General features: G+C 44.0%; 1 protein-coding gene across 11 annotated transcripts in view; it reads right to left on the bottom strand.

Annotated features, from left to right (window-relative positions):
• Positions 1-13,618, bottom strand: part of LOC135541255 (fibroblast growth factor receptor 1-A-like) — a 48,875-nt gene that overhangs the window by 10,958 nt on the left and 24,299 nt on the right. For all 11 annotated transcript variants that reach the window (XM_064967370.1, XM_064967361.1, XM_064967416.1 and 8 more), the window contains 5 exons: positions 5,861-6,109; positions 5,641-5,730; positions 4,833-5,005; positions 2,878-3,001; positions 1,632-1,822 (listed from right to left, as the gene is read on the bottom strand). In XM_064967370.1, coding sequence (XP_064823442.1) covers positions 1,632-1,822; positions 2,878-3,001; positions 4,833-5,005; positions 5,641-5,730; positions 5,861-6,109 — 827 coding nt within the window. The remainder of the gene's footprint in view (positions 1-1,631; positions 1,823-2,877; positions 3,002-4,832; positions 5,006-5,640; positions 5,731-5,860; positions 6,110-13,618) is intronic.

The following is a 13,618-nucleotide window of genomic DNA, read 5'->3' as shown; positions in this document are numbered from 1 at the left end:
ACATCAGGAGACGTGGAGGAGGCTGTAGGAGGGCAACAGCCCAGCAGCAGGACCGCTACCTCCGCCTTTGTGCAAGGAGGAGCAGGAGGAGCACTGCCAGAGCCCTGCAAAATGACCTCCAGCAGGCCACAAATGTGCATGTGTCTGCTCAAACGGTCAGAAACATACTACATGAGGGTGGTATGAGGGCCCGACTTCCACAGGTGGGGGTTGTGCTTACAGCCCAACACCGTGCAGGACGTTTGGCATTTGCCAGAGAACACCAAGATTGGCAAATTCGCCACTGGCGCCCTGTGCTCTTCACAGATGATAGCAGGTTCACACTGAGCACATGTGACAGACGTGACAGAGTCTGGAGACGCCGTGGAGAACGTTCTGCTGCCTGCAACATCCTCCAGCATGACCGGTTTGGCGGTGGGTCAGTCATGGTGTGGGGTGGCATTTCTTTGGGGGCCGCACAGCCCTCCATGTGCTCGCCAGAGGTAGCCTGACTGCCATTAGGTACCGAGATGAGATCCTCAGACCCCTTGTGAGACCATATGCTGGTGCGGTTGGCCCTGGGTTCCTCCTAATGCAAGACAATGCTAGACCTCATGTGGCTGGAGTGTGTCAGCAGTTCCTGCAAGAGGAAGGCATTGATGCTATGGACTGGCCCGCCCGTTCCCCAGACCTGAATCCAATTGAGCACATCTGGGACAGCATGTCTCGCTCCATCCACCAACGCCACGTTGCACCACAGACTGTCCAGGAGTTGGCGGATGCTTTAGTCCAGGTCTGGGAGGAGATCCCTCAGGAGACCATCCGCCACCTCATCAGAAGCATGCCCAGGCGTTGTAGGGAGGTCATACAGGCACATGGAGGCCACACACACTACTGAGCCTCATTTTGATTTGTTTTAAGGACATCACATCAAAGTTGGATCAGTCTATAGTGAGGTTTTCCACTTTAATTTTGAGTGTGACTCCAAATCCAGACCTCCATGGGTTGATAAATTTGATTTCCATTGATAATTTGTGTGATTTTGTTGTCAGGACATTCAACTATGTAAAGAAAAAAGTATTTAATAAGAATATTTCATTCATTCAGATCTAGGATGTGTTCTTTTAGTGTTCTCTTTATTTTTTTGAGCAGTGTATTTTCCAGCCTGTCAGACAACCTTGAATTGATAGAATAGAGAAGACACAATGAAACTGATACAATGAAAATTATAAACTAGATTTAATTTAAATCTAATACGGTTTGGCTGTATTCTCCAAGTATTACATGGGTTGCCATCTGTTCGTAAATTCACCCTGGAGTGCGCTCTGGGCATTCGTAAATACAGAATGTTGGCAGATTGTCTGTTCCTAAATTCTGAGCGTTTTGATCTTGAAGTGTTTTGATCTTGCCTACGTTTACTGACACCGGTCATATTCAACTGGTGTTCCGTGTTCGTAAATTCATCAGTTACTCTGCGCTCTGGCACAGTCAGACGAGAGTGCTTTGAAATCTGGAGTAGATAGCCAGAGTGAATTTACGAACACACCCATAACCTACATTTTATCACCTTTTGTTCCAGACTGAAAATAATACTTGCAGCCATGTGGTGTGTACAGTCTGGTGGACTCAGTCCGTGCACTGCGAACCCCTACCTTGAGGACACGGACGTAGGGTAAGCCATCAGGGCCCACGCGGCTTCCATTGACCTCGATGTGCTTCAGCCACTGGATGTGAGGCTGGGGGTCGCTGAACACCTTACACTCAAACTCCACATCACTGCCCACCACCGCAGTGTTATTGGCTGGCAGTCCCGCCTGCAGGATGGGTCTGTGGGGGGAACGCTCTGCGACACAGACACACGTCAACCACATAAGAAGACATGTCAACCACATACTTGTTGAAAATCCTAGTGGTTATTGCAACAGAAATACCTTGGTAAAAACAACAATGGATTATCATTGAGGAAAAAACTGCTTGGTGATTTGATGATGTTTCTAGTTCATTCCAGTAATGAATAGGGATTGAGGCATGGCTGAACTAGGAGAGTAACAGGCAACAGGAAGAGGACAGCTCTGTCAGTAGAGCCTGATCTAGGCCAGGTTACAAGGTTACCCTGATCTCATGTCATTTCACTACTTAAATATGGTAAGCTTTACAGCCAGGGATATAACTGTTCCCCTACTACTCTGTCGCCTGTATAATTGTTGCCATTTGGCCCAAATGACTGGAAACACAAGCTTGCAGACAAGTTTGAAGCCGCTGCCCTGAAAGAAATGTTCTCTGGGCGCCCTTTTGATGACTGATAACTCCCCCAACCGTACTAATGAGCCCAGCATCTGGCAGGGAAACAACTTGTCAGGCTTCGGTTGCTTTCCTGATACAGAGATCAGTGTGGTGCTTTGCACACATTTTGTAGAATTACACTCAGTCTCCAAAATGATCTCACAGCTGATCAAGGTTGGGGAGTGAAGTCACGCCAACCCCGGGCCCAGCCACAAATATCCCAGGAGACACCACTGTCTGTGGTGGAGCTTTGATTTATAGAACCAATGGAGCGTGAGTAAGTCACAGGGCAGGTCCAGGGGGGAATATTAATTTCACCCTTTTACACAGCTCCATCGACAGAGCCACAACGCAAACAAGGTTCATTTAAAAAAAGAAAAGAAAAAAAAAGAAAAGAGAGACTCATTTAAAAGACCATGTGACTCTCCTTGGAAAAAGGGACACCATTACTTCAATTACTAGGGCCTAGTATTGTAAACCATTAGCTATATTGAACCAACAACACACTTAGGCTCCATGGATATCCAATCGATGATTAAACCAGGGGAATGGTTTAGGCTTCGGGATGCTTAACAAGACATTTCACCTTTACAACGACCCCGAGAAGAGACTCACCGACAACATCCAGCTGGTATGTGTGGTTAATGCTTCCATGTTGGTTTTCTACTACACAGGTGTAGTTTCCTTTGTCGGATGGCACTACAGACTCCATGATTATGGTCCACATGTGTTCTCGAACCTACAAATTGGAGAAGAGGAAGGTTCAATATTTTGTCAGAGGAGGAAGTATGGAAGGCACTTGAAGATGACAGCTGGTCCAACCAAAGCACTAAGACTTAAATAAATCTCCAAGACTTGTTTAGATTCTAAAAAAAGGCTGTAAAGCCAGCCTGATTCATAAGTTCATTTCTTGAATGATTATTTTCTCTGACATTGGGATTTACATAACCCCTCAAGAGCACATTTAATTCTGCTAGTTAATATTTCCCCATTTTGTACAAATAACTAACGAGTTCAATGATGTCTAATGAAATCCAGATCAAAATATATTTTTCCCCCATGGGAAGGAGGAGGAACTATCAGGATACTATTTTCCATGCTGTATAAAACTATTGTGGTCCATTGCTTGAGGAATAGTACATTAATGCACTATTGGAAACATATTGAGGCTGGGAAACTGTTTTTTGGTGGTTACATGACTTGTATGTCACAACATGTTCCGGGAAAAACTATGGTTGACTACAGTCAGGTTACAGCCCATGTACATCTAAGGCTAAATCCTGTTCTCTATATTCCAAGTTATAATTGTTCTTCCATAAATCTGCCAAGACCGGTAGTGTGTGATTAAACTCGAACAAATCTCTCAGACAATGGCAACATCAAACACGCAGACCCTGCATTACGCTTTCTCTCATTTAGCTAAAATGTACTGGGGTTCTACAGCTGCTTCTGGCCAGATGTGTTGTGCTTGGGTTAATACATGTGGTCTGCATTATTTCCTCCTGCCGTCTCCATACATTAAGACTATATGAACAATGCAGCCGTGGTCATAAAACCAAAGCGCGGGTGCTTGGCGAGCCCCGTTCATAGACATCCCCAGCCTCCCATCTAGACCTTGACTGAAAAAACAGCAGCCAGATGGTAAAGCGGGGCGGGGGAGAGAAGGCAGGGAGCTGATAGGAAACTCCTTAATGTGTCCCAGCTGGGGGGGCCTGCCGAGGACAAGACTGGACAACACCTTGATGGGAAGAGCAGATGAACAGGACCCTGGCCCCCTACAACATCCCAGCACATCTTACACCACGTGAGGCTGTCGCAAGCCAACACACAACCGTCCACGCTGCAGTGCAGATATGGTCAACTTTAAAAGCCAAGCACACAGTATACAGATGCTATCTGCATCAGGGAAAAGATAAGTAAACGGACTCATCACCACCACGCCCATTACTGTGAACTGTTTACACGGTCTCACTTCCTCTGACAGCGAGCTGTCCTATTCTGCTCCCCAACACAGAGATGGAAGGAAAACTGCCTGATGTCAATTGAATCAGACATGTAGTTTGTCAACAGGCATCAAATAAAAAAATAAACTTAATTGGATGTTTCATGGATTTATCCTGTCTCCTCTATGAAAAACAAATTACATTGAGTTTCCTTTTTGAGAAGTTGGTTTTGCTATACGCAGATATAACTTGATGGAAAACAAATGCAGTAAACAGCAGTTACCCAGATGCATTAAAATGAGGACAGTCAGGTGTATCCTGCCTCTTAAGGAGGGCTAAAATTGCTATCCTCAAGGAATTATTTTGTGGCACAATCATCCCTTTGTGGCATTGGATTTCACCTTGCATTGTTCCCCAGTTAGAGGAAAGCAGGAGCTAGTTTCACACCTATCTAACAGGCCTCTAATGCTGTGGGGTGGGGGTTGGTGATCTAAAAGTGATGATATCACCATCACACCTGCACTCATGGTCAAGGAGTTTGGGGATATTCATTTACGATCAATGTACAGTATGGTCTTTGGGCAGTCTAGTACCAAGGGGTGAATTCAGGGAGGGGGGGGGGGTTACCTTGAAGCCCCCGATGCGCTGATCCCTCTTGAACTCCTTGCCGTTCTTGAACCACTTGAGTGTTGGGGTAGGGTTCCCACTGGCCTGGCAGCGGAACTTGACAGTCTTACTGGCTGGGACAGCATGCAACTTTTTTTCCATCTTCTCTGGCTGAGCCCACTGAGGGGCCATTGCTGAAGAACAAGGGAGAGAAAGACAGAAAAGTTAAACACCTCTTCTGACAAAGGTTGACATCAATTATGTGTGCAAGTAGTTTCCATCAGGCTAAGGAGTATTTCATAAAACCACAAAAAGTCAAGACCATTTCCTGTAAAAAACTAAAAACTAAACACCAATATAGGATTGACTAGTCTCCTGGGGCCCCAAGGTCATCATCATAAGGGGTGGCTGCCACTCTAGCTGCTTACTTCACCGTGGGCCCAAGGCAATCACCAGATGCCAGCTGACCACGACTGACTGGCTTTATAATACACCGTAGACTCAAACACTAAATCAGGGGACGTCTGGAATGGGCCGAGCTGAGTCACTAGCGTGACATGTCTTAATCAAGTGTAACCACCACTGTGGGCTGCTATTGTTCCTCAATCACGACTGTGGACAAATCACTCTTAGATGAACAGCAAACATGCCTAATAGGTGAATCACACATGAACTGTAGCTGAGACCGTAAATAACTAAATGAGTTAAGCTTAACATAACAAAGCCCTAAGACATTAACAGGAGCAGAATCTGGTCCAAGCTCTGTTCTACCATTTCAAGGAAACAGCAATGGCGACAGGTAGTAGGACTAGGAGGATGAGACACTTACGCAAAAGCTTTTGACTGCTGGACAGCTTTGCCTCCTCTGAGGAAGACTCATCCTCCTCTTCTTCATCTTCAGAGGATGCCAGGATATCAACTGGTGAATAGGAAAAGAGGACAAATGTCATAGGACGTGGGCTTCCCTGCATTGGTATACCTTTAATTGTTTCTCTCTACGGGACCAGTGATTTGAGCACTCAGTTGTAGCTTTGTATATTTAACCTTACCTGTGACATTGACAGAGAAGTAGGAGCTGTGGTTGCCAAAGGCGACGCAGGTGTACAGGCCCGAGTCAGCCGGCTCCACCCCCTCGATCTCCAGTTGGCCGTCTCGTAAACGTGTGTGCTCCCCATCCACCACCAATGTGTCGTCCTTGGTCCAGTTGACTGACTCAGTGCTACATTTCAGCTCCAGTCGGTCTCCAGGGTACAGGGTGTAAAGCTCCGCTTGGATTTTCACAGGTGGTGCAGGGACGACTAGGGGGAAAAAACAGGGCAAAGTGAGGGCTAAGTAACTTCCTGTACAATAGTATACATAAAAAAAAGCAGGCACGCTCCAACTAACACACTGCTAGCAGATACCCATAGACTTCCATCAATTATGCTTGTGCTAGTTAGCAGTGGCTAGCGAAACTACCTCTAACTTCCTTCATACTGGACACAAAGGCATAAAAATGGTATCCACGATTTCATCTGACTCTGGGGAATTAGACAAAGGACCTCATTGCCAAATTCCTGAAGTATCCCTTTGGTCACTGGGCTGATAGGAAAACTACATAAAAAATGGTTCATATGATACTGGGAGATGCATATCAAAATGTATGCAACTGTATACAGCAGGAGACAGATTATATAATATCTACAACATGACCAGTCTTAAGAAAATGTCTTATGGAAAAAAAAAGTACAAAAATCTAGAAAATAGTGCATATAGCTCATATCTGACATTTGGTAAATGTACAAAAAGCTCTCATACTGTGATGCAACAATATATGTTCTAATCAAATTGACTGATAAAACGGCATATGTCTTGTGACAAAAATCTTGTGCCCAGCTATATGATAAAAGGAATCACAAAAAGACAAGGGAGCAGCTCATTCCTCGATGTCCCTGAAAGTACCATCATCCACATTCACGCACGGTTTATTGAATCTAAGCCCTTGTTTGCGTTTGCAGAGCTGAAAATCGAGCTGCAGCCTCTTACCTTCTCCACCCAATCCCTGACTATGCTCTCCATTAAATTCAAATAGCACCCCAAATTAGTCAAGGGCCAATCATCAGGCTGGCAAGGAGATCTTTGGGAGAGGAAGGTGGAATTAGATTAGAGGAATGGGGAGGAGGCGAGCTAGACACCTGAGTCCCCCGTTTTCTACGACTACATAGACGACCAGGGGGTGGGAGTAAACCAATTATGTTGACATTTTGTCCATCAAGCTAAACTTATCTGGGAGTCTATGGGGACATTTGTCTGTTCCAGACACTGGGAAAGCATTAGAGGACAATGTGGTCTAAACCTTAGCTATAGACCAGGGACTGGCTATACAGTGAACAAGCCATCTTTGCCTTTTCCAAGTGGTATTGTCTGGCACAAACAGATTTTCTGCATCCTTTGCAGTGATGGGAGAAATGTTTTTTACATTTTTATAGTTACATATTGCAATATTATTCAGATACTTGACTCCAAGTATCAATTTGCTATGTACACCTAGTGTTAGAGCTTGTCGTCTGTACCTAACCAGTCAGGCTTCAAGACGGTGTCAATCAACTGAGACTGCTGTGTCACGGAAGCTCTCCTCACTGCCAAAGCTGACTCACTCTCCTCTGTTCTCATCCTCCTAGATCTATCCGGTGCCTTTGACACCTTGAACCATCAAATCCTCCTCTCCACCCTCTCAGGACTGGACGTCTCAGGCTCTGCATGCTCTTGGATTGCTTCCTACCTGGCAGGCCTCTCCTACCAGATGACATGGAGAGGATGCGTCTGCACCACATACTCTCATTACTGGTGTCCCCCAGATAATAATAAGATAATAAACAGAGTAGCAGCAGTGTAAAAAAAAAAGAAGAAAAAAAAGGGGTGGCAGTCATTTGGCTGAGTAGCCATTTGATTAGCTGTTCAGGTGTCTTATGGCTTGGGGGTAGAAGCTATTAAGATGTATTTTGGACCTAGACCGCTTGCCGTGCAATAGCACAAAGCACAGACTATGACTAGGGTGGCTGGAGTCGGACAATCTTTAGGGCCTTTCTGACACTGCCTGGTATAGAGGTCCTGGATGGCAGGAAGCATGGCCCCAGTGATGTACTGGGTCGTACACACTACCCTCTGTAGAGCCTTGTGGTCGAAGGCCGAGTAGTTGCCATACTAGGCAGTGATGCAACCAGTCAGGATGCACTTGATGGTGCAGCTGCTCTTAACTGCACTTGAAGAAATGTTCAAAGTTCTTGAAATGTTCCGGATTGACTGCCCATGTCAAGTAGCCTAGTGGTTAGAGTGTTGGACCAGTAACTGAAAGGTTGCTGGATCGAATCCCCAAGCTGACAAGGTAACAATCTGTTTTGCTGCCCCTGAACAAGGCAGTTAACCCACTGTTCCTATGCGGTCATTGTAAATAAAAATGTGTTCTTAACTGACTTGCTTAGTCAAAGGTAAAATTAAAAAAATATATATACAGGAAATATTGAAATGCAACTGCAGGTGGTGTTGCTATATACACAGAGTGTACAAAACAATTATTATTTTTTAAACTCTTTCCATGACAGACTGACCAGCCATGATCCCCCTATTGATGTCACTTGTTAAATCCACTTCAATCACAGTAGGTGAGGGGGAGGAAACAGATTAAAGAAGGATTTTTAAGTCTTGTCATGAATGGTCCACCACACAAAGGAAATCCAGCCAACTGTGGAAAGCATGAGTCAATATGGGCCAGCATCCCTGTGGAACGCTTTTGACACCTTGTAGAGTCCATGCCCCAACGAAGTGAGGCTGTTCAGAGGGAAAAAGGGGGCTGTAACTCAATATTAGGAAGGTGTTCTTAATCTATTGTACACTCAGTACATGTTTAGAGTATTCCTGTTAGGCTGAGAGAAGATCTCATATCAGAATATATGGAAGTAATATGGCAACAGGTTCATCTGCCTTACCTAAAGTCTATTCTCGTAGGAAGTGAATAGACCACTGAGTGCTAAAAGTTTGTATTTTGACTGTTGAAACGGTCGATAATAATATCAACAGAGGTATATTTTCTGGGTGACCTAAATATTGACTGGTTGTCATCAAGCTGTCCATTCAAAAATAAGCTTCAATCTGTAACTGATGCCTGCAATCTGCTTCTGGCTCAGTCAACCTACCATAGTATTTACAAACAAAACAGGAACTAAATCATCCACGTGGACTGACCACATCTTAACTAATGCAGCAGAAATCTGCTCTAAAGCAGTATCCACACCTATCGAATGAAGTAAATCATAATAGCTATATTCAGAAAAAATAAGTTCCGAAGACTGGACCTGAAATTGTGTATAAGCGATCAGAGGTTTTTCAATGATTCCTATGTCAAGGATGTGAAAAATATTTGTGAAGTATTTATGAAACTGCTTCTTCTAGTTACTGATAGGCATGCGCCCATCAAGAAAGTGACTGTTAAAACAGCCAAATCCCCATGGATAGAAGAATTGAAAAACTGTATGGAACAAAGATAAATTATATAAAGAATGATAGTAAAAAGCTCTGGAGTAGCTTAAATGAAATTCAAGGCATTAAAAAAACTAACTAAGCTCCATCCTTCATTGAGGCAGATGGCTTGTTCATAACAAAACCCTTTGATACAGCCAACCACTTGAATAACTTTTTTTGTTGACAAGATAAGCAACCTTAGGCATGGCATGCAAACAACAAATGCTGAGCCTTCATATTCATGCATAACGGACCAAATAATGAAAGACAATACTGTAGGGTAGCTAGATTGGTGTGGAAGAGGTGAAAAAAATTGTCTATAAATAAGGACAAGCCACCTGGTACTTCTTAAATCAAAAGTAGGCCTAATTATTGCAGTAACCTAAATTGTTTTATATTTGTAAAATTACAGACGAGTAGGCCTCGATAAATAATTCCGTTTTCACCTCACAACTTGGCTGTCACTTTGAGAAACATGTCAAAGAGGCCGTCTAAGACGACCAAGTCGTCAAAAAAACTAAACAATTTGAACCTAACCCCTAAATTCAGAGCAGAGCAATACCCAACGGACTATTATGAGTAAGGCGAAAGGCTGTTTTGCAAATTCTGTCAACATATTATTGATTGGACCCGTAACAATACGTGTGATGAAACCTTGAAGTGTAAAGCCCATGTTAAGAACAAGGAAAAGCATCTTTTTAGCCAGAGCATGCCTCTTCAAATAACCATTTCTTGTGCAAGCGCATCAGCAGATCCAAGACGAGAATTTATTCAGGACTTTGTGGCTGTGAGCGCCGAGTCTGACAAGCTAAGAAAGCTACGGCCGCTTCTAGTGAAGTATTGCAAACAGGGAGGAGCGTTGCCGAAAATGAATGCAGTCTCAGTAAAAACCCACCTGCCCCATGTGTTCGACCAACATATGACTGCCATTCTACAGAAGATCCGTGGGAAGAAGTTTGCAGTGGTTGTTGACGAGACAACAGATGCAAGGGATTGCAGCGTTATAAACATCGTCATTGGTGAGTTAACAGCCTATTAATATACCATTGCAATAGCCTACATTTACATTCTGCAATGTGAATTGTCTGCATGCAAATTGTGATATTCCAAACGACGAGCTATCGTGGTGAAATATAGCGATGCATAATGTCAGCACCTGTCTGACTCGCCAACTATCGCTGTATCTATATTGTTTTCACACTTGCAATTTAAATAACACTTATTTCAGTTAAAACATAATTCATGTTTCTCTTTATCTTTCATTGCAGTGTTGAAAAGCAGTACTTTCTGGTGGATGTCATTTTCACTCAATGTTTTCCCAATCTGTACTAGCTTCCCTCCACAGCAACAATCTGAACCTGAATGATGCCTGGGCAGTGGTCACAGATAATGCCTCCTACTGCCTGAAAGCATATAAGGAGGTTCTGAAATGAGTTACACCCAACAGTGTTCATGTAACCGGTATCTGCCATGTCATCAATCTGGTGGGTGAGACCTGGCAGCACAACAAATACTTCTCTGAAGTTGCATCACTTGTGACATGGATGAGATCTGTCTCCTTCAAGAAGCCTGCCAGAAAGAAAAGATGGGTGAGCTTCCTCATTATGAAGGAGTTTGTGCAGGCCAAGGCTCCTCCTGAAGCAGTGAGCTCCAGATGGAATAGCTGTTTTGAGGCAGGGAAGTACCATGCAGAGCATGTTCATCTGTACAGAGAGTTTTTGTTGGCAGAAAAGTCATCCCAGGCAGTCACAAACATCCTCAGCCAGCTGGAATCAGAAAAGGTGCAGGCCCTCACTGTCAAGCTAACCTTTATCTCAGAGGGCTGCTTCAAACTGATGACAGCTCTGTCAATCCTGGGCTCTTACCTAGTGACCGGAACGGCAAAAACATGTGGGTATGGTGCCAAGACAGATGAGCTATTGAGAAAGATGGGGATTGGAGAGAGGAGGGAGGTGCTTGACCATCTCCATGATGCATTCCACTTGGCCTTCAGAGTTCTCAAAGCACTGGGACACACATCCAGCCAGAGAGGTCTACAGGTTGGCTAGGGTGTTCAATCCTAGGCAGGCCCCAGCCATGGAAAAGCAGATTGAAGCCTACACACAACTGAAACACATGGCAAGCCCATCAACAGAGCTCAGTGAAGAATGGATTGCCTGTGTGTGTCCAGTGAGCCCTCACCTGTTTTGGAGCTTGCTGATTACTGGAGGTGCCTGATTGTGAGATTCCCAAGAGTTGCAGAAGTGGCAGTGCCCTACATCTACTTCCCAGTCAGCTCAGTCGACTGTGAGAGGAGTTTCAGCAAATACAAGACTCTACTCACAGACAAGCGAAAGACACTCACCGAGTTCAACACAGAGGCTGACAATCATGTAATACAATGGAGATGTCTGTGATAGATGGAAAACTTACAATGGACGGACATAGGAGCTCATTAGATAGCTCCATAGGTAGCCTATTGTTGCATTATTGCCTAGATTCTTGCATGACTCTTTTTTTCCATTTATAACAAAACACTTAGTGGGGCAAAAACGTATTTAGTCAGCTACCAATTGTGCATGTTCTCCCACTTAAAAATATGAGTTAGGCCTGTAATTTACATCATAGGTACACTTCAACTATGACAGACAAAATGAGAAAAAAAATCCAGAAAATCACATTGTAGGATTTTTAATTTATTTATTTACAAATTATTGTGGAAAATAAGTATTTGGTCAATAACAAAAGTTTCTTAATACTTTGTTATATACCCTTTGTTGGCAATGACAGAGGTCAAACGTTTTCTGTAAGTCTTCACAAGGTTTTCACACACTGTTGCTGGTATTTTGGCCCATTCCTCCATGCAGATCTCCTCTAGAGCAGTGATGTTTTGGGGCTGTTGCTGGGCAACACTGACTTTCAACTCCCTCCAAAGATGTTCTATGGGGTTGAGATCTGGAGACTGGCTAGGCCACTCCAGGACCTTGAAATGCTTCTTACGAAGCCACTCCTTCGTTGCCCGGGCGGTGTGTTTGGGATCATTGTCATGCTGAAAGACCCAGCCACGTTTCATCTTCAATGCCCTTGCTGATGGAAGGAGGTTTTCACTCAAAATCTCACGATACATGGCCCCATTCATTCTTTCCTTTACACGGATCAGTCGTCCTGGTCCCTTTGCAGAAAAACAGCCCCAAAGCATGATGTTTCCACCCCCATGCTTCACAGTAGGTATGCTGTTCTTTGGATGCAACTCAGCATTCTTTGTCCTCCAAACACGACGAGTTGAGTTTTTACCAAAAAGTTCTATTTTGGTTTCATCTGACATTCTCCCAATCTTCTTCTGGATCATCCAAATGCTCTCTAGCAAACTTCAGACGGGCCTGGACATGTACCGGCTTAAGCAGGGGGACACATCTGGCACTGCAGGATTTGAGTCCCTGGTGGCGTAGTGTGTTACTGATGGTATGCTTTGTTACTTTGGTCCCAGCTCTCTGCAGGTCATTCACTAGGTCCCCCCGTGTGGTTCTGGGATTTTTGCTCACAGTTCTTGTGATCATTTTGACCCCACGGGGGGAGATCTTGCGTGGAGCCCCAGATCGAGGGAGATTATCAGTGGTCTTGTATGTCTTCCATTTCCTAATAATTGCTCCCACAGTTGATTTCTTCAAACCAAGCTGCTTACCTATTGCAGATTCAGTCTTCCCAGCCTGGTGCAGGTCTACAATTTTGTTTCTGGTGTCCTTTGACTGCTCTTTGGTCTTGGCCATAGCGGAGTTTGGAGTGTGACTGTTTGAGGTTGTGGACAGGTGTCTTTTATACTGATAACAAGTTCAAACAGGTGCCATTAATACAGGTAACGAGTGGAGGAAAAGGATCAGCTCAAAGAAGACGTTACAGGTCTGTGCGAGCCAGAAATCTTGCTTGTTTGTAGGGGACCAAATACTTATTTTCCACCATAATTTGCAAATAAATTCATTAAAAATCCTACATTGTGATTTTCTGGATTTTTCCCCCTCATTTTGTCTGTCATAGTTGAAGTGTACCTATGATGAAAATTACAGGCCTCTCATCTTTTTAAGTGGGAGAACTTGCACAATTGGTGGCTGACTAAATACTTTTTTGCCCCACTGTATATGAAGCACTTTATTTTACATAAGTATAGCTCTAGGTTTTGCCTATTGCTTGCTGCAATGTTGACTAGACTCTTGCATTACTTTTTCCATTTATAATGAAACACTTAGAACTCTATTGACGCACTTGCCTTGATAAAAATAATTGTGCAATGTTGTGTTGCATCATTACAAATTAAATTGTTCACGTTTTATTCATTC

Source organism: Oncorhynchus masou, chromosome 1 (genome assembly GCF_036934945.1).
Source record: "Oncorhynchus masou masou isolate Uvic2021 chromosome 1, UVic_Omas_1.1, whole genome shotgun sequence".
NCBI lineage: Eukaryota > Metazoa > Chordata > Actinopteri > Salmoniformes > Salmonidae > Oncorhynchus > Oncorhynchus masou.
The sequence above is the reverse complement of the archived record's forward strand: the minus strand, read 5'-3'. Positions and strand labels throughout refer to the sequence as shown.